This window comes from Lepidochelys kempii, chromosome 5 (assembly GCF_965140265.1).
Source record: "Lepidochelys kempii isolate rLepKem1 chromosome 5, rLepKem1.hap2, whole genome shotgun sequence".
NCBI classification, from domain to species: Eukaryota; Metazoa; Chordata; order Testudines; family Cheloniidae; genus Lepidochelys; species Lepidochelys kempii.
In genome coordinates this window covers 1,188,776-1,213,507 of record NC_133260.1, presented here as the reverse complement: position 1 = coordinate 1,213,507, position 24,732 = coordinate 1,188,776, and the positions used below count along the sequence as shown (strand labels likewise).

At 72.4% G+C, this 24,732-nt stretch overlaps 2 protein-coding genes across 3 annotated transcripts in view; one reads left to right on the top strand and one right to left on the bottom strand.

Annotated features, from left to right (window-relative positions):
* The first annotated feature begins 364 nt into the window (after nucleotides 1-364).
* Nucleotides 365-7,727, top strand: GGT6 (gamma-glutamyltransferase 6). Its single transcript, XM_073343279.1, has 4 exons — nucleotides 365-673; nucleotides 2,977-3,245; nucleotides 4,727-4,840; nucleotides 5,989-7,727. Exons 1-4 carry the CDS (start codon nucleotides 450-452, stop codon nucleotides 7,176-7,178), a joined length of 1,797 nt encoding a protein of 598 aa, XP_073199380.1. The 5' UTR covers nucleotides 365-449; the 3' UTR covers nucleotides 7,179-7,727.
* Nucleotides 7,728-11,270: 3,543 nt separating this feature from the next.
* TMEM8B (transmembrane protein 8B) overlaps nucleotides 11,271-24,732 on the bottom strand; it is a 57,378-nt gene continuing 43,916 nt past the window's right edge. Inside the window, exons 9-13 of one of the 2 annotated variants that reach the window (XM_073343270.1) lie at nucleotides 23,566-23,708; nucleotides 22,298-22,420; nucleotides 13,356-13,502; nucleotides 12,510-12,626; nucleotides 11,271-11,977 (exon numbers count right to left, since the gene is read on the bottom strand). In XM_073343270.1, coding sequence (XP_073199371.1) covers nucleotides 11,433-11,977; nucleotides 12,510-12,626; nucleotides 13,356-13,502; nucleotides 22,298-22,420; nucleotides 23,566-23,708 — 1,075 coding nt within the window. In that variant the 3' untranslated portion in view covers nucleotides 11,271-11,432. Of the gene's footprint in view, nucleotides 11,978-12,509; nucleotides 12,627-13,355; nucleotides 13,503-22,297; nucleotides 22,477-23,565; nucleotides 23,709-24,732 lie in introns of both variants that reach the window. The other variant, XM_073343271.1, reaches the window with a different exon arrangement.

Below are 24,732 nucleotides of genomic sequence, written 5' to 3'. Positions count from 1 at the left end.
CAAAGGAGTGTGCAAACCGCTAGCCTGGAGAGGGCGAGAGCGGGGTTCCCAGACCCAGAGAGCAGAGCGTCTGAGCCGTCGGCAGCTGGCACCTGGGCAGCGTTTCCCTGGTGGGCACAGCCAGGGCTGCCTCCCCCCCGGAGCGACTCGCCCCGACACCCCGGTACCCCATGCTGTGTCAGCCCCCTCCAGGCCCCTGCCCCTGGGACAGCGCCCAGCACCCGCCGAGCCTGCAGGGCCAGGGCAGGGGCCAGACAGGATTTAGGGCTAATAGCCACGGGGCCTTTAATGCCAGCCCCACCCCCCATGCTGTGGCTGAGGCCCTGATCCCTCCCCCCGGAAAATCCCCCCTCTGCCCCGGGGGCGGCGGCGGCTGCTCCCCCCTGCCCCGGCTCCCCAGACGCGGGCACCTCCGGCAGCTCCCGGTCACCGAGGCGTCGGGGCGGCTGATGCGGGGCGGGGTGTCCCCGCTCCCCGACGGGCCGGCTCGGCCCTGGCGCTTCCCCGGGCGGGGCCGGGGCCGGGGCGGGGGCGGACCCGGAAGGCCGCGGCAGGTGCTGGTCCCGGCCGGCATGGAGGCGGCCCCGGCCCGGTACCAGGCCCGGTACCAGCGGCTGCGGGGCAGCGACAGCGACGGGGAGGAGGCGGTGGAGCTGCGGGCCGGGCCGGGCCGGTGAGTGCGGGGCGGGGCGGACCGGACCGGAGCAGAGACCTGCCCCGCCCGCAGATCCCCCGGCAGCCGGACCCCCCCAACCCCGTCCAGCCCCCGCGTGCCCCCCACGGGCTCTGCCCCCCGCGGCCCGGGCAGGGCTGTGCACATGCCAGCTGCAGCGGGGGGCTGCGCCCTACACAGGGCTGGGCACCTGGTGGGGGGCCAGGCTGGCTGGGCAGGGTGCCCCCGTTTGCAGGCTGCCCCCCACCCCCGTCAGAGATCAGCTCCGAGCCGGGTCAAGGCCATGCGTCCCGCCTGGGCAGCTGGGGCGGGGGACCGGGAGGGGCCCCCCTTGGCCAAGGAGGGTTGTGGGGAGCAGGGGGGCAGCACCAGCGTTAACAGGGGGCTGCCGCCACCCCAGCACTCAGCGACTGACCACGTGCCGAAGACGAGTCAGCGATGGGGGGCACCAGTGGGCACAGCCTGTGCCAGGCCCCTCCGCCCTGCTCCCCACGCCAGGCTCCTGGCTTGCCTGCATTGCCCCTCAGGGGCCCACAGGCTCCTGGGACCTCCTGGGGCCAGGGCTCCCCTCCAGCATGGGGACTCTTGGCCCCGGGTGGTGCGGCTCGCCAGACACGGGTGGAGCCCAGGACCCGCCGTGGTGTGTGAGGAGCAGTGAGGGCTCAGATCTGAGAAGAACGGCGAGCCCTTTGCCAGCTGGCACCAATGGGCCCACGTCCCAGACGGGCTACGAGGCTTTGCCTGAGGCCGGGCACTGCTGGGGAGGGACCAGACGGGCGGCCCAGGGAGCTGCTGGGTCTGGGCCACCGTGTCTGCCCCAGCGAGGTGCTGGCTGCTGGGAGCTCTGGGCCCCATGGCTGGGGAGGGGAACGTGTAACACACAACGACCCGGGCCCCGTTAGGATCAGGCCCTTGGCCTCAGGGGAGGGGCCTAGCCCGTGGGGGATGGGGACATTGGCTCAGCTGGCCCCTCCCCGGGCTGGCTGCCTGGCCTGCTACCCCATTGGTGCCAGGCCCCGGGGGCAGTCGCAGCCCAGCTCCCCCTTCCCAGACTGCACCAGGCGCGAGCCCAGAGCGAGGCACCTGCGTGGGTCCGGGCACGGCTGGGTGCAGATTGAGTGGCCTGCTCCAGCCCCTGCCCCACCCCTTGTCTCTTCCTCCCTGCCCCTCTTGGCACCGGGAGCCCCCTCCCGCTGAGCCCCTCTGAGCTCTGTAAGCCGCTGGCCGTGGCTGCAGCTCAGCTCCTGGTGGGGGGCCCAGACCCCAGCAGGCTGGTGAATTTGGCTGTAATCCTATTACGGGAGCTGAATGCAGCCTCACTAATCCCATCAGGCAGCGGCAAATCTCCCCCCTTCCTTCCAGCCCTCCTGGGGCCAGGGATCAGGCTGGCGGCTTTGCTGGTTACTGTCGGGAGCTGGTGCCCTGGCCGGGTGTCCTCCTGCGCTAGTCGTGTCGGGAGGGGCTGGGGTCCCTGTGCCGCACCAGGGACAGGCCCCTGGATGGGGACAGGTGGAGCCCGTGTGGAGTGTCCCAGCTGCGGTGACCTATGGCAGCGGGCACACGGCAAGGCCCCCCAGCCCAGGGTATCTAGCTGGGCCCTGGGCGCCTGGGGCATTGCGTGTGGCACTGAAGGTCTCACCAGCCTGGCCTGCCCTGGTGAAAGGGGTGCTGGGCGCCCCATCCTAGCCATGCTGGGTGGAGTTTGGGGGGCGTTTGGAGCCATAGGGAGGCTGCTCGACCTGCATGGCTCCTGCCAGGCCAAGCCAAGGCCTCTCTCTGGTCAGCTGCATGCACCTGACCATGAGCAGAGCGTGCCTGGGCGGGGCCAGCGTTGGCCCCGGGGGGAGCGGAGCATGGCCTGGCCTGGGCTGAGTGGGTACGGCACCCTCGCCCCACAGACCCCGGAGCCTCAGAGCCAGGGCCATGTCGCTCGGGTGCCCAGAGAGAGCCCCAGGCTGAGGGGCTGGCAGTGGGTACTCTAGCCCCCCGGAAGTCTGCCAGCAGCTCAGTCCCGTCCCGTACCCCCAGCGCTGCCAGTGCCCCTCAGTCCTGACCCCCACCCCTGCTCCCCCAGCTTGGCACCTCTAGCTCTGCTGATGCCCCTGAGTCCTGACCCACAGCCCCCCGGTTGTTCACCCCTGGACTCCTGCCCGTACACCCAGCGTTCTGCCACTGCCTCCTCCCTGCTCTCCAGCGCCCCCCGCAGGCTGTGGGGAGCGTCCCTCCCGGGCGTGCACCTGGCTGGCTGGGGCGGCAGGGAGTTGCCATGTGGGCTGATCTCTGTTCTCTCTGCCTCTCTGCAGATCCTCGCTGCAGGTCCTGCTTCACCAGCACCACTGCGAGACCTGCGCCCGCATCTCCTCGGCCCTGGTGCTGCTGGCACTGGCCTTGGCCTTGGCCTTTTCCCAGATGACCTCCGGGGGCTCCTCGCGGCTGGGCGGCACCCAGGCTCACAGGCAGGGTGATGGCGCTGGGCAGATGGGGGCGCAGGAGGAGCCCGGCGACATCCCATCTGCGGCTCACATGCATGCCCCGGGCGTTTACCATCATGCCACCCTCATCACCAGCTCAAGTGAGCATCGCGCAGCATGGGGTGCAGGCCCGGGCCCCCAGTGGCACCGCTTCCTCCTGCCGTGTTCGGGCTGGGTACCCCTCGGGTCGCTGTGACGGGCTCCCCGGGGTGGAATTGGAACTGGGGTAGTGCTGAGCCCTCTGTCTTACCAAACCTGGGCTCCCTCTCACACTGGGATGCTGTGAGAAGCTGCAGACCCCTCCAGGTCCCACACTCACACAGCTATTTACAGACAGGGACACACCCAGCTGAGTTACATTCTTACTTTCACCAGCCACTCATGAACCAACAAGAGAGACGCTCCAGCCAGCTCCCCCCAGCCTAGGACCCCAGAACTGAACCGTCTCGCCCTGGTCAGAAGCCTGACCAGTGTAAGTTATTACCCAGTCTGCCCTCCCGCAGTGTGGAGAGGACAGCTCACTAGCCCCTGTTCCTGAGCAGATTTCCCTTTGCACTTTAAACAACACTGTTTTAGATAAAAAATATCAAACAGATTTATGAATTACAGAAAGAGAGATTGTAAGTGATTATAAGTATTAGCGAACAGATCAACAACAACGCAGTCTGGGTTCTATCCACTAAACGGGATTTGATTTCAGCAGCGTCTCGCCCTGATGGTCCAGGCACTTCACAGATCCGCCATACGCAGGCTGGAAATCCTCCTTTCCAGCCTGGGACCCCCTCCCACGTTCCAAGTCTTTTGCCTCGAGCCGTGGTTCCAGGTGTTGAGTTGTGGGGGGAGTGAGGCCAAGTGATGATGTTGCTTCCCCCTTTTATAGCTTCTCTCATGTGGAGGGAACCTCATTGTCCCAAACAAAAGCCCCCAGCCCAGTTTGTGGAAAGGTGCCGGCCCAAGATGGAGTCCAGTGTCACGTGATCTAGCCACCTGGCCTCCCGTGGTTCCGTGAGTCACAGCGGCCATTCTCCAGACACTGGCTGAAGCGTCCCCGGGAAGGCCCCCCCGGGGGGGATAAGCTTCTTCTCTTGTGTTTCTTAATGGCCCATCACCTTGTGTGGTTCATCCACAACCCGGCTGGGTGTGGACCACCGGGGGGTGTTACCCCGGAGCAAAGACCTCTGAAATATCCGCACATAGTCAATATTCACCACTTTAGATAGAAGAACGAGACCTGCGCACAACCAGGGTAATCATACTCAGCAAACCCGAACTTTTCCATTGATCCCTTCCATGACGTACTCCGTGTAAAACACACCGTGCTCATATCACCCTGGTAAATGCCGGGGTGCCAGGCCATTGCTTTGGGGTACAGAATGTCCCAGCTGCCCTGTGCTCCTGGCTGGGCTGCAGAAGGGCCTGAGGGGCAGGGGGGCTGTGCCCAGGGCAATGGGCCCACGCTGCCCCCTGCAGGAGGGCGCTGGGAGTGCAGGGCTGGGGTTGGCACAAGCTCTGCCATGCCAGCCTGGCCCCACGGTGCCCGCGCCACCCACCCCTGACGCCGGGGCCTGTCGGTGCCTTGCAGAGACCTGCTCACGCCTGGGGAAGGACCTGCTGGTGGCCGGAGGGAACGTGGTGGATGCTGGGATTGCGGCTGCGCTCTGCCTGGGGCTGGTCCACCCGCACGCCGGGGGGCTGGGTGAGTGTGGGGCTCGGGCGAAGGGGTGGAACTGCCCCCAGGCCGGTGCAGCTAGGGTCACCGCTCCCTGCATGGGGAGCTGTCAGCCCCCGGGTCCCCCTCACCCCACCATAGCCAGAGCTGCGGGATGTGATGTCAGGCCAGGGAGCGCTGGGGGGATGGACATGGCCTGGGCGAGCTCTCAGAGAGGGGCCTGGGAAGGGCTGCCACAGCCCCCCAGGCCACCCAGCCGTAGCCAATGGGTGCCGAACGGGACCCGCCTGTAATGCCCAGAACCCTCTGCCGTGCATGCTGGGGGGGCGGGTTGTGGGGGGAGGTCGGTGTGGAGGGAATGGGGGAAGGGAAGGCTGTGGTACATAGGGGACCCTAATGGGGTCTGGGGGGGTAAGGTGTCCAGGAGCCCTCATGGGGACCTGGAGGCAGTGTCTGGGGGGCCCTGACAGGATCTGAGGGGCTGCAGTGGGCGGGTATCTCGGAGGTGCTGGTGGGGGTGCAGTGGGGGGGTGTCTCAGAGGCTGCTGGTGGGGGTGCAGTAGGGGGATGTCTCAGGAGGTGCTGGTGGGGGGGCACAGGGTGGGGGGTGTCTTGGGGGTCCTGGCGGGGAGATACGGTGTGGGGGTATCTCAGAAGCTCTGTTGGGGGGGTACAGTGAGGGGGTGTCTCGGGGGGTGCTGGCAGGGGGTACAGTGGGGGGGTGTCTCGGGGGTGCAGTGGGGAGGTGTATAGAGGGGTGCAGTGGGGGGTATAGTGGGGGGTGTCTCAGAGGCGCTGGCGGAGGATACAGTGGGGGGTATCTTGCGGTGTTGGTGGGCAGGTGCAGTGGGGGGTGTCTCGGGGGTGTTGGTGGGGGTGCAGTGGGGGGTGTCTCAGAGGTGCTAACGGGGTGCAGTGGGGAGGGTGTCTCGGGTGCTGGTGGGGCAGTACAGGGGGGTGTCTTGGGGGTGCAGTGGGGGGTCTCAGGGGTGTTGGGGATGCAGTGGGGGGCATTGGTGGGGGCGCAGCGGGGGGTGTCTCGGGGGCGTTGGTGGGGGCGCAGCGGGGGGTGTCTCGGGGGCGTCGGTGGGGGCGCAGCGGGGGGTGTCTCGGGGGCGCGGTGGGGGCGCAGCGGGGGGTGTCTCGGGGGCGCTGACGGGGTCTGTCTCTTGCAGGCGGCGTGTTCTCAGCCCTGCTGCACAACGCCTCGTCGGGCCGCACCGTGGCGCTGAACGCCATCCCGCGCCGTGGCTTCTCCCAGCGCTATGGGCTCCCCGTGGCCCTGCCGGGCCTGCGGCTGCTGCACCGGCATTACGGGCGCCTGGCTTGGCCGCGCCTGCTGGAGGGGCCGGCGACGCTCGCGCAGCGAGGCGTCCACGTGGGCCGGGAGCTGGCTGCGGCCCTGCGGGAGAGCGCGGGCGCCGTGAAGGCCTCAGGGCTCTGCAGCCTCTTCTGCGACGGGGCCGGCGAGCTGAAGGGCCAGGGCGCGCTGGTCACCCACCCCCAGCTGGCGGCCCTGCTCCGGGCGGTGGCATCGGGGGACGACGCCCTGCCCCGGGCCCTGGCCCCGGACCTGCCCCCGGCCGAGCGGGAGCCCTTCCTGCAGGCCATGGGGGACTTGGGCCTGGAGCTGCAGAGCCCCCTGGCCATGCGGCTGGGCAACACCTGGCTCCACGGAGCCCCGGCCCCTGCCGCCGGCAGCCTGCTGGCCAGCGTACTCGAGGAGGTGCGGGCAGCCAGGCCCGGGGACGCGCCTGATCCCTGCCTGAGGGCCCTGAGTGCGGCCCGGCGCGGCTTTTCCCGGGGGCTTGCGGGGGCAGGCCCCTCACCCCGGCCCCCTCGCCCTGGCAGGGGCCCCTCGCCCGTGGGCAGCCACCTGGCAGTGGCAGACAGCCAAGGGAATGTCCTGCTGCTCTCGGCCTCTCTCAACAGCTCCTTCGGCTCCAAATTCCTGGCGCCCGCCTCGGGCATCGTGCTGAGTGACCTGACAGCGCCCGCGGGGCCCGGCCTGCTCTCCTGGGCCTGCCCCGTGGTGCTGAGCCTGGGGGAAGAGGGGACAGTGGTGGGGCTGGGGGCCACAGGGGGCAGTGCGGCCCCACTGGCCCTTGCCCAGGCCATTATAAACCAGGTGTACCTGGGGCAGCCCCTGCAGGAGGCGCTGGAGAGCCCGTGGCTGCAGCTCCGGGGCAGGGGGGATGGGGCCTCCCAGGGCTGTGGGCCGGGCACCCCGTCAAATCGGTCCCGTGGTGAGTGGGCTGGGGGGGGCCCGCAGGCGGGCCCCTGGGTGCTGCAGGTGGCATCACAGGGTGAGCACGCACGTGCCCTCGCCGCCCCAGCCGCGTGCTGCCATCACGAGGGGTATTAGCCCCAGGGGCCCGGCTCAGAGCCCAGGGCACTGGCGTGGGCAGGGCTGGCGTGCCCGGTGAGCCGGCCCTGACCACTTAGTGCTGGCGCAGGGTGAGTGGCTGGTTCTGGCAGCCCCGGTTGGACTCCCACGCCCAGGGGCCGGTGCTGACCCCACTCCTGGCTGGCCCCCTTCCCCTCCTTGCCGGGCATGGCAGGGCTATGTAGGGCCCCCCCGTCACGGAGGGGTCGGGCTACTGCCCTGTCCCTCAGGCCAGCCCAGGTTCCCTGGGGCTTGGGGCACGCCAGGGGCTGGTTCCTCCCTGCTCTCCACTGCGGGGCCCCACTGCCACCTGGCACCGCTCTGGAGGTTTCCGAAGGGCTGGGCGGGGGGTGGCAGGGCTCTGGGCTGGAGAGCTGGGCTGCACTGGGGGAGAAGGGGCAGGAGCTCCCCCTCCCCCCGGTCCTGGAGAGGTGGGTTGGCTGCCGGGCACAGGCTCGGAGCGGGGGGCTTGTGGGCTCTCTGTTGTGTGTGTCTGTAAAGGGAGAAATAAACTCTCTGGGTGCCGTGCGGCCTGGTTTGTCGCTCGTGGCGCGTCGGCCCTGGGCCACTGGCCCCAGCCCAGGGGCCTGGTGATCCAGCCAGGGAGGGGGGCAGGAGCCCCTGGGGTGAGTCCCCCACCCGACCAGGAGCTCTCGGGCAGGTTGGAAAGGAGGCTCCTAGCCCGGGAGAGCCTGGGCCGTCTCGGGTCCTTGGCTGGGGGGTTAATGTGAGGACACAAGGGAAGGGGCCCGCCCCGGTTGCCTGGCCACCCGCCCCCAAGCTGCTGTAACCCAAACCCCTCCCTGGCTGGGGCGGTGCCCGCTGCTCTGGGATTTAGACATGCCCAGTGGGTACGGGGAGTGGGGCAGGGAGCCCGGACTCCTGGGTTCCATTCCCACCAACTCTCTCTGAGACCTTTGGCAGGGTCCTTCCCTCTGCCTCAGTCTCCCCCACATGATGTTGCCAAGGGGGCGCTGGGGAACAGGGCTGCACTAGGCTCTTGGGCCAGGCCCTGCTGCACCGCAGGGGTCAGTGCTGACGGGGCAGCTGCCCCCAGCTGCTCCTTGGCACCTCCTGCCCTGGCGCGTGGCCATCCCCATGAGCCCAGGGGGTCTGGGTGGGACGCAGGGTCTGGGCGGGAGGGCTGGGAACAGGTTGCTAGGGAAGGGGGATTACCATGGCTGTGGCTGAGGCCATGGGCCCCTCCCCACCAGTCTCTGGCCCGCGGAGGGCGGGTGGCAGCGAGCCAGTTAGCCGTGGCTGAGTGTGGAAACCCTTGTGCTACCAGGGCACAAGCCTGGGGGGCAGCACGGTGAGGGTGGGGGCACTGGGAGCTAAGAGCATGCAGTGGTGTGGAGACAGGCCTGTGCCCAGTGCAACGCCCCCCACTGCACCCCCACCAACGCTGCCGGGCTCCCCTCAGGCCCTGCGGCCGAGAGCCACAGACGTACACAGGGCCTGGGTCCGCAGAACTCCCGCCCCACACGCCCGATGCCAATGGCTTCAGGGTAAACGTGTCTGGGTGCCCGGTCCTGCCTTGGCATCAGGGCACCTCGCGCCCGCCTGTGCCCCAGAGCGTGCCCCGAAGCAGGGGGAGATGGTGTTTGGCCCGTGACGCGTGTGCAGGGCCCAGTAGCTGCCTGCCCCAGAGCAAGTGTCGCTCCAGTCAGAGTGGGAGGCACTGGGGTGGTGCTAGCCCAGGGGTAGAGCGGGGGGGCGGGGAGCCCCTGGTTCAACCCCCCCGCCTCTGTGGGGGTCATTGGGTCAGCAAGCGAGAGTGGCTCCAGTTTTTTGGGCTGGCTCGGGGTAGTGGGGCTGAGCCCCCGTCTGGGCGGCATCTCCCTTGGACTGGCTTCGTGGAGCACGTTCGTAGGCACCCGTCTCTGCCCCGTCATACGGGGGCCCAGATGCCCAGCACAGCTCTGTGTGCATCACAGCCTGGGCCTGTGATGGTCCAGGTGTCGGGCCACTCAGGCTCACACCTACGGCCTTCACAGCGCCCACCCTGAGTTTGTGACCTTGGGCAAGGCATCAACCTTGTGATTGCAGAGCCATTGGCCATTATCTTTGAAAACTCATGGTGATCCGGGGAAGTCCCAGACGACTGGAAAAAGGCTAATGTAGTGCCCATCTTTAAAAAAGGGAAGAAGGAGGATCCTGGGAACTACAGGCCAGTCAGCCTCACCTCAGTCCCTGGAAAAATCATGGAGCAGGTCCTCAAGGAATCAATTCTGAAGCACTTAGAGGAGAGGAAAGTGATCAGGAACAGTCAGCATGGATTCACCAAGGGCAAGTCATGCCTGACTAATCTAATTGCCTTCTATGACGAGATAACTGGCTCTATGGATGAGGGGAAAGCGGTGGACGTGTTATTCCTTGACTTTAGCAAAGCTTTTGACACGGTCTCCCACAGTATTCTTGCCAGCAAGTTAAGGAAGTATGGGCTGGATGAATGGACTATAAGGTGGATAGAAAGCTGGCTAGATTGTCGGGCTCAACGGGTAGTGATCAATGGCTCCATGTCTAGTTGGTAGCCGGTGTCAAGTGGAGTGCCCCAGGACTCGGTCCTGGGGCCGGTTTTGTTCAATATCTTCATAAATGATCTGGAGGATGGTGTGGATTGCACTCTCAGCAAATTTGCGGATGATACTAAACTGGGAGGAGTGGTAGATACGCTGGAGGGAAGGGATAGGATACAGAGGGACCTAGACAAATTGGAGGATTGGGCCAAAAGAAATCGGATGAGGTTCAATAAGGATAAGTGCAGGGTCCTGCACTTAGGATGGAAGAACCCAATGCACAGCTACAGACTAGGGACTGAATGGCTCGGCAGCAGTTCTGCGGAAAAGGACCTAGGGGTGACAGTGGACGAGAAGCTGGATATGAGTCAGCAGTGCAGTCCCTTGTTGCCAAGAAGGCCAATGGCATTTTGGGATGTATAAGAAGGGGCATAGCGAGCAGATCGAGGGACGTGATCGTTCCCCTCTATTCGACATTGGTGAGGCCTCATCTGGAGTACTGTGTCCCGTTTTGGGCCCCACACTTCAAGAAGGATGTGGATAAATTGGAGAGAGTCCAGCGAAGGGCAACAAAAATGATTAGGGGTCTGGAACACATGAGTTATGAGGAGAGGCTGAGGGAGCTGGGATTGTTTAGCCTGCGGAAGAGAAGAATGAGGGGGGATTTGATAGCTGCTTTCAACTACCTGAAAGGGGGTTCCAAAGAGGATGGCTCTAGACTGTTCTCAATGGTAGCAGATGACAGAACGAGGAGTAATGGTCTCAAGTTGCAGTGGGGGAGGTTTAGGTTGGATATTAGGAAAAACTTCTTCACTAGGAGGGTGGTGAAACACTGGAATGCGTTACCTAGGGAGGTGGTAGAATCTCCTTCCTTAGAAGTTTTTAAGGTCAGGCTTGACAAAGCCCTGGCTGGGATGATTTAGTCGGGGATCAGTCCTGCTTTGAGCAGGGGGTTGCACTAGATGACCTCCTGAGGTCCCTTCCAACCCTGATAGTCCATGATTCTTTGAACCTCCCTGTGCCTCAGTTTCCCTCTGGCACGGCCCCCTCGCAGGGCTACAAAACCCCCCTTACTGCGTTGAACTTTGGGAGCACCTGCCTGGGGCCACCTGTGCCTGACACGGACACGACTGGGCCCCACTGGGGCCTGCCCAAGGCCTTTGGAAGCCCAAGGTCCCCGGGGCCCTGGCGTGCTGCCAGATCAGGGTGATGGGGTTGCCCGTGGCTCGGTGCCACCCGGAGCCCAGCCTGGCAGGATCATCGGGCTGCTCGGTCGCTGTATCGGCCGGTCTCATTCCAGCCCCTGCCCTCGGGCTCCCAGCCCTGCCCACGTCCAGGGGGCCCTCATGCAGCTGGGAGCCAACGCTCCACGCAGGAGCCGCACAGCTCCGGCCCCGGCCCAGGCTGGGGCCGCGCTGCCTGCCTGTGGATCCAGTTTCCCAGCCCCTCCCGCCCCTCAGGCCCCGGCAGCGCCCCCCCCCGAGCCACGGGCACCTCCCAGCGTCCTTGGCTGCCCTGCCCGGCGGAATGGAGCAGCACCGACACCATGGGCCCAAGTTCCAGGGGGATGTAATTGCAGTTACACAGCAGAGCCGCCCGGCCGGGGAGGCAGGGGCCCTGGCACGGGAGGGAGCCGGGCTGGGCTGGGCGTGGCGGCCCTGTGTTGCCCCGCGGCAGCCCCATATCTGCCCCAAGCAGGGGATTCGCAGCCCCGTCACCGTGAGCGGAGGGCTGAGCCAGTCCTTGGGGCAGCAGCAGGCAGAGACCACCCGGGGGTGCCACAGGGCTCAGGCCCTCCCCGGAGGCTGGTGACTATGGCAGTGGGGGGGGGGGGACGCCCCTCGCTGTGGGTCCATCGCCCTGGGGCTGCTCTGTCCCACGCCCCCAGCGTGGTGCCCGCAAAGGCCGGGGGGCCTGGCGCTGTCAGCTGGCACAGACGCTGCTGACGGAGGCCGTGGCGGGGCCCACCAGCCCCAGCTCCTCCTGCTCGTTGACGCAGAGCCGGTAGCCGCAGCCCTTGCGGCGGGGCAGGGGGCCCAGGCGCCCGGCGGCCTTGGGGCGCGGGGGCAGCAGGAAGCCCACGCTGCCGGCGATCAGCATGTGCCAGATGCTGTGGGTGTAGAAGTAGTTCTCCTCCGTCTCCACGCAGGCGTAGAGCAGCACGGCGCCTGCCGCGATCAGCGCGCCCGGGCCCAGGTAGAAGGCCCAGCGCTGCCACGTGGGGGGGTAGCAGTGACGCCGGCGGATGCTGCGCGCCGTCTGGGGGGGCAAGAGACAGGGTGAGACGCACAGGGCAGGGACCCCGGGGGTGGGGGGGGCACAGGATGGATGGGGGAGGAGTGGGGGGGATGCGGCAGGGCAGGGACCCCAGGGGGTGGGGGGGGCACAGGAAGGGCGTGGGGGGAGGAGTGGGGGGGATGCGGCAGGGCAGGGACCCCAGGGGGTGGGGGGCACAGGAAGGGCGTGGGGGGAGGAGTGGGGGGGGTGCGGCAGGGCAGGGACCCCAGGGGGGGCACAGGAAGGGCGTGGGGGGAGGAGTGGGGGGGGTGCGGCAGGGCAGGGACCCCGGGGGGTGGGGGGGCACAGGAAGGGCGTGGGGGGAGAAGTAGGGGGGATGCGGCAGGGCAGGGACCCGAGGGCTGGGGGAAAGGTGCTGAGCTGGAAGAGCGGACCGGCAGCTGAGGCTGACAGCGGGGGGAGCTGGGGGGGCAGGGGACACAGGCAGGGGTTGGGGGACAGCAGCCCCTGTAGCTCCCACGTGCCCCCCCCCGCTCCAGCTCAGGGGCCTCACCCAGGCGATAGCCATGATCCCCACGGCGAAGAGACTGGGCCCGAGGAGGTTCCAGAGCCCGTGGCGGTCCAGCTGCAGGGCCATGGAGAGCAGCATGGCGCCCAGCAAGTACAGCACCTGGCGCGGAGAGCAGGCAGGGTTAGCGGGGGGGGCCAGCGCCACATGATCCCCCCCCCCCCCGACGCAGGCTCTGGGGTGGGGCAGGGTGGGACTGAGGGCGAGCGCTCTGGGTCACACAGCCCCGGCTGGCTGGGCTGGCAGAGCCCGAGGCTGCCGCGCACCGGCGAGGGTGCCAGCACCAGGGTCCTAGGGCTGCGGCTGGGGACAGAGGGATGAGGGGAAAATGGGGGGCTACGGAGAGCAGGGATGGGGGGGCCCGGTTCCCACCACCTGGGCCTGTGTCTGGGGTTCACCCGCCCCCCGAGCTGAGCTAAGCCCCGTCTGACGCTGGCCTCCAGGGGGCAGGGGTCTGGGGGGGGCAGCGTGCCCTGGAGGAGGGCAGGAGTGCGGGGCGGGCAGCGTGCCCTGGAGGAGGGCAGGGGTCCGGGGCGGGCAGCGTGCCCTGGAGGAGGGCAGGGGTCCGGGGCGGGCAGCGTGCCCTGGAGGAGGGCAGGGGTGCGGGGGGGGGGCAGCGTGCCCTGGAGGAGGGCAGGGGTCTGGGGGGGCAGCGTGCCCTGGAGGAGGGCAGGGGTCCGGGGCGGGCAGCGTGCCCTGGAGGAGGGCAGGGGTCCGGGGAGGCAGCGTGCCCTGGAGGAGGGCAGGGGTCCGGGGGGGCACCGTGCCCTGGAGGAGGGCAGGGGTCCGGGGAGGCAGCGTGCCCTGGAGGCAGAGCCGCGCCCTGTTCACCTGCTTGGCGAGGGGCTGGAGCCGCGCCATGGCGATGACGGTGACCCAGACGGACATGAGGGAGCCCAGGAAGTCGCAGAACTGCAGCACGTCGTACTCCATGATGCAGAACACGGCGATGCCCGGCTGGTCGCAGGCGTGATAGAACTGGGGAGAGATCGCGGCTCAGCCCCACCGGCGGGCAGCCCCCATCGCCTCCCCCTGGCCAGACCCCTGCTCAGCCCCCGAGGACACCACCTTCACCCCCGGCACCCCTACCCGGCTCTGCCTGCAGCCCGTCCCCGCGCCCGGCTCTGCCTGCAGCCGGTCCCCGCGCCCACGCCCGGCTCTGCCTGCAGCCCGTCCCTGCGCCCGCGCCAGGCTCTGCCTGCAGCCGGTCCCCACGCCCGGCTCTGCCTGCAGCCCGTCCCCGCGCCCGGCTCTGCCTGCAGCCCGTCCCCGCGCCCGCGCCCGGCTCTGCCTGCAGCCGGTCCCCGCGCCCACGCCCAGCTCTGCCTGCAGCCGGTCCCCGCGCCCACGCCCGGCTCTGCCTGCAGCCCGTCCCCGCGCCCATGCCCGGCTCTGCCTGCAGCCCGTCCCCGCGCCCGCGCCCGGCTCTGCCTGCAGCCCGTCCCTGCGCCCGCGCCCGGCTCTGCCTGCAGCCCGTCCCCGCGCCCGCGCCCAGCTCTGCCTGCAGCCGGTCCCCACGCCCGGCTCTGCCTGCAGCCGGTCCCCACGCCCGGCTCTGCCTGCAGCCGGTCCCCGCGCCCACGCCCGGCTCTGCCTGCAGCCCGTCCCCGCGCCCGCGCCCGGCTCTGCCTGCACCCGGTCCCCACGCCCGGCTCTGCCTGCAGCCCGTCCCTGCGCCCGCGCCCGGCTCTGCCTGCAGCCGGTCCCCACGCCCGGCTCTGCCTGCAGCCGGTCCCCGCGCCCACACCCGGCTCTGCCTGCAGCCCGTCCCCGTGCCCACACCCGGCTCTGCCTGCAGCCCGTCCCCGCGCCCGGCTCTGCCTGCAGCCCGTCCCCGCGCCCGGCTCTGCCTGCAGCCCGTCCCCTCGCCCACGCCCGGCTCTGCCTGCAGCCCGTCCCCGCGCCCGGCTCTGCCTGCAGCCCGTCCCCGCGCCCACGCCCGGCTCTGCCTGCAGCCCGTCCCCGTCCCCATGCCCGGCTCTGCCTGCAGCCCGTCCCCGCGCCCGCGCCCGGCTCTGCCTGTAGCCGGTCCCCGCGCCCGCGCCCGGCTCTGCCTGCAGCCGGTCCCCACGCCCGGCTCTGCCTGCAGCCCGTCCCTGCGCCCGCGCCCGGCTCTGCCTGCAGCCCGTCCCCGCGCCCACGCCCGGCTCTGCCTGCAGCCGGTCCCCGCGCCCACGCCCGGCTCTGCCTGCAGCCGGTCCCCGTCCCCGCGCCCACACCCGGCTCTGCCTGCAGCCGGTCCCCGTCCCCGCGCCCGGCTCTGCCTGCAGCCCGTCCCCGTCCCCGCGCCCGGCTCTGCCTGCAGCCCGTCCCCGTCCCCACGCCCGGCTCTGCCTGCAGCCGGTCCCCGCGCCCACGCCCGGCTCTGCCTGCAGCCCGTCCCCGTCCCCACGCCCGGCTCTGCCTGCAGCCGGTCCCCGCGCCCACGCCCGGCTCTGCCTGCAGCCCGTCCCCGTCCCCGTCCCCGCGCCCGGCTCTGCCTGCAGCCGGTCCCCGCGCCCACGCCCGGCTCTGCCTGCAGCCCGTCCCCGTCCCCGTCCCCGCGCCCGGCTCTGCCTGCAGCCGGTCCCCGCGCCCACGCCCGGCTCTGCCTGCAGCCCGTCCCCGTCCCCGCGCCCGGCTCTGCCTGCAGCCGGTCCCCGTCCCCACGCCCGGCTCTGCCTGCAGCCCGTCCCCGCGCCAGCGCCCGGCTCTGCCTGCAGCCTGTCCCCGTCCCCACGCCCGGCTCTGCCTGCAGCCGGTCCCCACGCACGGCTCTGCCTGCAGCCCGTCACCGCGCCCACGCCCTGCTCTGCCTGCAGCCGGTCCCCGCGCCCGCGCCCGGCTCTGCCTGCAGCCCGTCCCCGCGCCCGCGCCCGGCTCTGCCTGCAGCCGGTCCCCGCGCCCACGCCCGGCTCTGCCTGCAGCCGGTCCCCGCGCCCACGCCCGGCTCTGCCTGCAGCCCGTCCCTGCGCCCGCGCCCGGCTCTGCCTGCAGCCCGTCCCCGCGCCCACGCCCGGCTCTGCCTGCAGCCCGTCCCCGCGCCCGCGCCCGGCTCTGCCTGCAGCCCGTCCCCGCGCCCACGCCCGGCTCTGCCTGCAGCCGGTCCCCACGCCCAGCTCTGCCTGCAGCCCGTCCCCGCGCCCACGCCCGGCTCTGCCTGCAGCCCGTCCCCACGCCCGGCTCTGCCTGCAGCCCGTCCCCGCGCCCACGCCCGGCTCTGCCTGCAGCCCGTCCCCGCGCCCGGCTCTGCCTGCAGCCGCTCCCCGCGCCCACGCCCGGCTCTGCCTGCAGCCCGTCCCCGCGCCCACGCCCGGCTCTGCCTGCAGCCCGTCCCCTCGCCCGGCTCTGCCTGCAGCCTGTCCCCGTGCCCGCGCCCGGCTCTGCCTGCAGCCGGTCCCCGCGCCCACGCCCGGCTCTGCCTGCAGCCAGTCCCCGCGCCCACGCCCGGCTCTGCCTGCAGCCGGTCCCCACGCCCACGCCCGGCTCTGCCTGCAGCCCGTCCCCACGCCCACACCCGGCTCTGCCTGCAGCCCGTCCCCACGCCCGGCTCTGCCTGCAGCCCGTCCCCGCGCCCATGCCCGGCTCTGCCTGCAGCCGGTCCCCGCGCCCGGCTCTGCCTGCAGCCGGTCCCCGCGCCCACGCCCGGCTCTGCCTGCAGCCCGTCCCCGCGCCCACGCCCGGCTCTGCCTCCAGCCCGTCCCCGCGCCCGCGCCCGGCTCTGCCTGCAGCCGGTCCCCGCGCCCGGCTCTGCCTGCAGCCCGTCCCCGCGCCCACGCCCGGCTCTGCCTGCAGCCTGTCCCCGCGCCCACGCCCGGCTCTGCCTGCAGCCGGTCCCCGCGCCCACGCCCGGCTCTGCCTGCAGCCGGTCCCCGCGCCCACGCCCGGGTCTGCCTGCAGCCCGTCCCCACGCCCAGCTCTGCCTGCAGCTGGTCCCCGCACCCACGCCCGGCTCTGCCTGCAGCCGGTCCCCACGCCCGGCTCTGCCTTCAGCTCGTCCCCGCGCCCACGCCCGGCTCTGCCTGCAGCCCGTCCCCGCGCCCACACCCGGCTCTGCCTGCAGCCGGTCCCCGCACCCGCGCCCGGCTCTTCCTGCAGCCGGTCCCCACGCCCGGCTCTGCCTGCAGCCGGTCCCCGCGCCCATACCCGGCTCTGCCTGCAGCCGGTCCCCGCGCCCGCGCCCGGCTCTGCCTGCAGCCGGTCCCCGCGCCCGGCTCTGCCTGCAGCCCGTCCCCGCGCCCACACCCGGCTCTGCCTGCAGCCGGTCCCCGCGCCCGGCTCTGCCTGCAGCCGGTCCCCGCGCCCACGCCCGGCTCTGCCTGCAGCCGGTCCCCACGCCCGGCTCTGCCTGCAGCCCGTCCCCGCGCCCACGCCCGGCTCTGCCTGCAGCCCGTCCCCGCGCCCACACCCGGCTCTGCCTGCAGCCCGTCCCCGCGCCCGAGCCCGGCTCTGCCTGCAGCCGGTCCCCGCGCCCACGCCCGGCTCTGCCTGCAGCCGGTCCCCACACCCACGCCCGGCTCTGCCTGCAGCCGGTCCCCGCGCCCGCGCCCGGCTCTTCCTGCAGCCGGTCCCCACGCCCGGCTCTGCCTGCAGCCGGTCCCCGCGCCCACACCCGGCTCTGCCTGCAGCCGGTCCCCGCGCCCGCGCCCGGCTCTGCCTGCAGCCGGTCCCCGCGCCCGGCTCTGCCTGCAGCCCGTCCCCGCGCCCACACCCGGCTCTGCCTGCAGCCGGTCCCCGCGCCCGGCTCTGCCTGCAGCCGGTCCCCGCGCCCGGCTCTGCCTGCAGCCCGTCCCCGCGCCCGCGTCCGGCTCTGCCTGCAGCCCGTCCCCGCACCCGGCTCTGCCTGCAGCCGGTCCCTGCGCCCGCGCCCGGCTCTGCCTGCAGCCCGTCCCCACGCCCGGCTCTGCCTGCAGCCGGTCCCCGCGCCCGCGCCCGGCTCTGCCTGCAGCCCGTCCCCGCGCCCGGCTCTGCCTGCAGCCCGTCCCCGCGCCCGGCTCTGCCTGCAGCCAGTCCCCGCGCCCGGCTCTGCCTGCAGCCCGTCCCCGCGCCCGCGCCCGGCTCTGCCTGCAGCCGGTCCCCACGCCCGGCTCTGCCTGCAGCCCGTCCCCGCGCCCGCGCCCGGCTCTGCCTGCAGCCCGTCCCCGCGCCCGGCTCTGCCTGCAGCCGGTCCCCGCGCCCACGCCCGGCTCTGCCTGCAGCCCGTCCCCGCGCCCACACCCGGCTCTGCCTGCAGCCCGTCCCCGCGCCCGGCTCTGCCTGCAGCCCGTCCCCGCGCCCGCGCCCAGCTCTGCCTGCAGCCCGTCCCCGCGCCCGGCTCTGCCTGCAGCCCGTCCCCTCGCCCACGCCCGGCTCTGCCTGCAGCCCGTCCCCGCGCCCACGCCCGGCTCTGCCTGCAGCCCGTCCCCGTCCCCATGCCCGGCTCTGCCTGCAGCCCGTCCCCGCGCCCGCGCCCGGCTCTGCCTGCAGCCCGTCCCCGCGCCCGCGCCCGGCTCTGCCTGCAGCCGGTCCCCACGCCCGGCTCTGCCTGCAGCCCGTCCCTGCGCCCGCGCCCGGCTCTGCCTTCAGCCCGTCCCCGCGCCCACGCCCGGCTCTGCCTGCAGCCGGTCCCCGCGCCCACGCCCGGCTCTGCCTGCAGCCGGTCCCCGTCCCCGCGCCCACACCCGGCTCTGCCTGCAGCCGGTCCCCGTCCCCGCGCCCGGCTCTGCCTGCAGCCCGTCCCCGTCCCCGCGTCCGGCTCTGCCTGCAGCCCGTCCCCGTCCCCGCGCCCGGCTCTGCCTGCAGCCGGTCCCCGCGCCCACGCCCGGCTCTGCCTGCAGCCCGTCCCCGTCCCCGTCCCCGCGCCCGGCTCTGCCTGCAGCCAGTCCCCGCGCCCACGCCCGGCTCTGCCTGCAGCCCGTCCCCGTCCCCACGCCCGGCTCTGCCTGCAGCCGGTCCCCACGCCCGGCTCTGCCTGCAGCCCGTCCCCGCGCCCACGCCCGGCTCTGCCTGCAGCCGGTCCCCGCGCCCGCGCCTGGCTCTGCCTGCAGCCCGTCCCCGCGCCCGCGCCCGGCTCTGCCTGCAGCCCGTCCCCGCGCCCGCGCCCGGCTCTGCCTGCAGCCCGTCCCCGCGCCCGCGCCCGGCTCTGCCTGCAGCCGGTCCCCGCGCCCACGCCCGGCTCTGCCTGCAGCCCGTCCCCGCGCCCACGCCCGGCTCTGCCTGCAGCCCGTCCCCGCGCCCGCGCCCGGCTCTGCCTGCAGCCTGTCCCCGCGCCCGCGCCCGGCTCTGCCTGCAGCCGGTCCCCACGCCCAGCTCTGCCTGCAGCCCGTCCCCGCGCCCACGCCCGGCTCTGCCTGCAGCCCGTCCCCACACCCACGCCCGGCTCTGCCTGCAGCCCGTCCCCACGCCCGGCTCTGCCTGCAGCCCGTCCCCGCGCCCACGCCCGGCTCTGCCTGCAGCCCGTCCCCGCGCCCGGCTCTGCCTGCAGCCGGTCCCCGCGCCCACGCCCGGCTCTGCCTGCAGCCCGTCCCCGCGCCCACGCCCGGCTCTGCCTGCAGCCCGTCCCCGCGCCCACGCCCGGCTCTGCCTGCAGCCCGTCCCCGCGCCCGCGCCCGGCTCTGCCTGCAGCCCGTCCCCACGCCCGGCTCTGCCTGCAGCCTGTCCCCGTGCCCACGCCCGGCTCTGCCTGCAGCCGGTCCCCGCGCCCACGCCCGGCTCTGCCTGCAGCCGGTCCCCGCGCCCACGCCCGGCTCTGCCTGCAGCCGGTCCCCGCGCCCACGCCCGGCTCTGCCTGCAGCCGGTCCCCACGCCCACGCCCGGCTCTGCCTGCAGCCCGTCCCCACGCCCACACCCGGCTCTGCCTGCAGCCCATCCCCACGCCCGGCTCTGCCTGCAGCCCGTCCCCGCGCCCATGCCCGGCTCTGCCTGCAGCCGGTCCCCGCGCCCGGCTCTGCCTGCAGCCGGTCCCCGCGCCCACGCCCGGCTCTGCCTGCAGCCCATCCCCGCGCCCACGCCCGGCTCTGCCTCCAGCCCGTCCCCGCGCCCGCGCCCGGCTCTGCCTGCAGCCGGTCACCGCGCCCGGCTCTGCCTGCAGCCCGTCCCCGCGCCCATGCCCGGCTCTGCCTGCAGCCTGTCCCCGCGCCCACGCCCGGCTCTGCCTGCAGCCGGTCCCCGCGCCCACGCCCGGCTCTGCCTGCAGCCCGTCCCCACGCCCACGCCCGGCTCTGCCTGCAGCCCGTCCCCACGCCCGGCTCTGCCTGCAGCCCGTCCCCGCGCCCATGCCCGGCTCTGCCTGCAGCCGGTCCCCGCGCCCGGCTCTGCCTGCAGCCGGTCCCCGCGCCCACGCCCGGCTCTGCCTGCAGCCCGTCCCCGCGCCCACGCCCGGCTCTGCCTCCAGCCCGTCCCCGCACCCGCGCCCGGCTCTGCCTGCAGCCGGTCACCGCGCCCGGCTCTGCCTGCAGCCCGTCCCCGCGCCCATGCCCGGCTCTGCCTGCAGCCTGTCCCCGCGCCCACGCCCGGCTCTGCCTGCAGCCGGTCCCCGCGCCCACGCCCGGCTCTGCCTGCAGCCGGTCCCCGCGCCCACGCCCGGCTCTGCCTGCAGCCCGTCCCCGCGCCCACGCCCGGCTCTGCCTGCAGTCGGTCCCCGCGCCCACGCCCGGCTCTGCCTGCAGCCGGTCCCCGCGCCCACGCCCGGCTCTGCCTGCAGCCGGTCCCCGCGCCTACGCCCGGCTCTGCCTGCAGCCGGTCCCCGCGCCCACGCCCGGCTCTGCCTGCAGCCGGTCCCCGCGCCCACGCCCGACTCTGCCTGCAGCCCGTCCCCGCGCCCACGCCCGGCTCTGCCTGCAGCCCGTCCCCGCGCCCACGCCCGGCTCTGCCTGCAGCCGGTCCCCGCGTCCGGCTCTGCCTGCAGCCGGTCCCCGCGCCCGGCTCTGCCTGCAGCCCGTCCCCGCACCCACGCCCGGCTCTGCCTGCAGCCGGTCCCCGCGCCCGGCTCTGCCTGCAGCCCGTCCCCGCGCCCACGCCCGGCTCTGCCTGCAGCCCGTCCCCGCGCCCACGCCCGGCTCTGCCTGCAGCCCGTCCCCACGCCCAGCTCTGCCTGCAGCCGGTCCCCGCACCCACGCCCGGCTCTGCCTGCAGCCGGTCCCCACGCCCGGCTCTGCCTGCAGCCCGTCCCCGCGCCCACGCCCGGCTCTGCCTGCAGCCCGTGCCCGCGCCCACACCCGGCTCTGCCTGCAGCCCGTCCCCGCGCCCGAGCCCGGCTCTGCCTGCAGCCGGTCCCCGCGCCCACGCCCGGCTCTGCCTGCAGCCGGTCCCCACACCCACGCCCGGCTCTGCCTGCAGCCGGTCCCCGCGCCCGCGCCCGGCTCTGCCTGCAGCCGGTCCCCACGCCCGGCTCTGCCTGCAGCCCGTCCCCGTCCCCATGCCCGGCTCTGCCTGCAGCCCGTCCCCGCGCCCACGCCCGGCTCTGCCTGCAGCCCGTCCCCGCGCCCACGCCCGGCTCTGCCTGCAGCCGGTCCCCGCGCCCACGCCCGGCTCTGCCTGCAGCCGGTCCCCGCGCCCACGCCCGGCTCTGCCTGCAGCCCGTCCCCGTCCCCGCGCCCGGCTCTGCCTGCAGCCCGTCCCCGCGCCCACGCCCGGCTCTGCCTGCAGCCCGTCCCCGCGCCCACGCCCGGCTCTGCCTGAAGCCCGTCCCCGCGCCCACGCCCGGCTCTGCCTGCAGCCCGTCCCCGTCCCCGCGCCCGGCTCTGCCTGCAGCCGGTCCCCGCGCCCACGCCCGGCTCTGCCTGCAGCCGGTCCCCACGCCCACGCCCGGCTCTGCCTGCAGCCCGTCCCCACGCCCACACCCGGCTCTGCCTGCAGCCCGTCCCCACGCCCGGCTCTGCCTGCAGCCCGTCCCCGCGCCCATGCCCGGCTCTGCCTGCAGCCGGTCCCCGCGCCCGGCTCTGCCTGCAGCCGGTCCCCGCGCCCACGCCCGGCTCTGCCTGCAGCCCGTCCCCGCGCCCACGCCCGGCTCTGCCTGCAGCCCGTCCCCGCGCCCACGCCCGGCTCTGCCTCCAGCCCGTCCCCGCGCCTGCGCCCGGCTCTGCCTGCAGCCGGTCACCGCGCCCGGCTCTGCCTGCAGCCCGTCCCCGCGCCCATGCCCGGCTCTGCCTGCAGCCTGTCCCCGCGCCCACGCCCGGCTCTGCCTGCAGCCGGTCCCCGCGCCCACGCCCGGCTCTGCCTGCAGCCGGTCCCCGCGCCCACGCCCGGCTCTGCCTGCAGCCCGTCCCCGCGCCCACGCCCGGCTCTGCCTGCAGCCGGTCCCCGCGCCCACGCCCGGCTCTGCCTGCAGCCCGTCCCCGCGCCCACGCCCGGCTCTGCCTGCAGCCGGTCCCCGCGCCCACGCCCGGCTCTGCCTGCAGCCCGTCCCCGCGCCCACGCCCGGCTCTGCCTGCAGCCGGTCCCCGCGCCCACGCTCGGCTCTGCCTGCAGCCCGTCCCCGCGCCCGGCTCTGCCTGCAGCCGGTCCCCGTCCCCGCGCCCACGCCCGGCTCTGCCTGCAGCTGGTCCCCGCGTCCACACCCGGCTCTGCCTGCAGCCCGTCCCCGTCCCCGCGCCCGGCTCTGCCTGCAGCCCGTCCCCGCACCCACGCCCGGCTCTGCCTGCAGCCCGTCCCCGCACCCACGCCCGGCTCTGCCTGCAGCCCGTCCCCGCGCCCGCGCCCGGCTCTGCCTGCAGCCCATCCCCGTCCCCACGCCCGGCTCTGCCTGCAGCCCGTCCCCGCGCCCACACCCGGCTCTCCCCGCGCAGGGGAGCCGCGGCGGTGCTGCCCTGACTCACGGTGGAGAAGAACATGGTGAAGACGTAGACCGAGGCCTCGAGCAGGTAGCGGCTCCGCAGGGCGATGGCCACGGGCGGCAGGAACATCAGGTTGCTGAGGCACAGAAGCAGCGTGGCCAGGAGCTGGAAGCCGTAGGAGAAGGCCTCGGCGCTGTCCGTGCAGCCCCAGCCGTTCCAGCCTGCGGCGAGGGCCCGTCAGCCGGGCAGGGCTGCCAGTGCCCAGGGAGCCCGGGGCCGGCGGGGGGGACGGGGGGGCGTGCAGCAGGGCTGGGGACCAGGCCGAACGCGGCAGCCCCGGGGCTTAGAGAAAGGGGCTGCCGGGCTGGGGGGTCCTGGGACCACATGGGGGGTAGCGGGGCCGGGTGTGACGGACGCTCCAGCCACACGGCTCAGTCTAGGGGGGCAAGGAGGGGCCCCGTCCTGGCTTCCAGGAGATGGCCCGGAGCGGGCTTTGCCAGCCATAATGTGAGGGGGCAACGTGCTGCCGGGGGCCGATTCCAGACTCTGTGGAGCTGCCCCGGGAGGCTGCCCCCTCACCTGCCCCCCCTCCTCCCTCACCTGCCCCACCCCCTCACCTGCCCTCACCTGCCCCCTCCTCCCTCACCTGTCCCGCCCCCTCACCCGCCCCCACTTCCCTCACCTGCCCCGCCCCCTCACTTGCCCTCACCCGTCCAGCCCCCTCACCCGCCCCCCACCTCCCTCACCTGCCCCGCCCCTCACCCACCCCCTCCTCCCCCACCTGCCCCACCCCCTCACTCACCTCCCTCCTCCCTCACCTGTCCCGCCCCCTCACCCGCCCCCACTTCCCTCACCTGCCCCACCCCCTCACCCACCCCCTCCTCCCTCACCTGTCCCGCCCCTCACCCGCCCCCACTTCCCTCACCTGCCCCGCCCCCTCACTTGCCCTCACCCGTCCAGCCCCCTCACCCGCCCCCCACCTCCCTCACCTGCCCCGCCCCTCACCCACCCCCTCCTCCCCCACCTGCCCCACCCCCTCACTCACCTCCCTCCTCCCTCACCTGTCCTGCCCCCTCACCCGCCCCCACTTCCCTCACCTGCCCCACCCCCTCACCCACCCCCTCCTCCCTCACCTGTCCCGCCCCTCACCCGCCCCCACTTCCCTCACCTGCCCCGCCCCCTCACCTGCCCTCACCCGCCCCCTCACTCACCTCCCTCCTCCCTCACCTGTCCTGCCCCTCACCCGCCCCCACTTCCCTCACCTGCCCCACCCCCTCACCCACCCCCTCCTCCCTCACCCGCCCCCTCACCTGCTTTGCACTCGCAGGCCGCGTACAGATAGTTGTTGGTGCTCAGGAGCTTGCACTGGCCGTAGGGGCCGCAGTCCTCGATGCAGGGGGAGAGGTAGGTCCGTAAATACACCTCCGCTGTCACGTTAGCGCAGGGCTCGAACCTGCCACACACAGCCTGGCGTCAGCGCGGGGAGGGGACAGGAGCCGTACCCGCGACAGAGCCTGCCACTCGCCCGCCCCCACAACCTGCCGCGTGGCGGGCGCCGGTGCGGCTCCAGGCCCCACACTCATAGCCAGGGCCAGGCCTCGGGCGTCACGCCAGCACCCAGCACCGGCTGGAGGTGCCGAGCCAACGAGTCGCCCACCACCAGCCGGCAGGGCCCTGACCCCGCGCTGACGCCGCCTGGCTCCGGCACTGACAGACAGACGGAGACATGGACCCAGGGACCTACACGCAGAGCTCTGGTCTTTCCTGGAAGGAAAGGATTTCTCCAGCCCTGTGTGACGTTATTAATATGAACTGGGACCGTATAGATCATTGTTGCAACCAAGGTTCTGCAGTGGCACCAAATCTTGTATAAAGGGGGTCAAATGAGGTGTCTCAGACACGGTTATGCTTTGCTGGTTAGGATGATGCTGTCTATACGCATGTATCTTTTTTGCATTTAAAGATATAAGTATTAGCTCTACACTGTCTGTAGTTCAAACTTGTGCTGTGCTTCTGGGGGACACCTGTCACAGAGTGTGGGGGAGTCCGGGCCCTGCACACTGTGACGATGTGACTCAGCAGGGAGGGGGGAGTGTTGACCTGGGAATGTGCCCTGGGGATGGGAGACCTGAGAGCCTGTCACCTGAGCCGGGAGGGGGAGGGGGAGGTGACACCTCTGCCCAGGAATGTGAACAGAGGCTGCAGCAGGGAACCTGCTGGGTGGGTTTAGTTTCAGTTTGGGGCTGGGTGGAGGAACACAGGGAACCCCAGGGCTGGGGTCTAAGCTCCCTGCTCCCCCAGAAGGACGTGATTGAGGGGTCCTGGTTGTACCCACAAGCTCTGTTGTGGACTGTATTCCTGTTGTCCAATAAACCTTCTGTTTTACTGGCTGGCTGAGAGTCTCAGTGGATCCCAGGAAGAGGGGTGCAGGGCCTGGACTCCCCCACACTCTGTGACAACTGGTGGCAGGGGTGGGA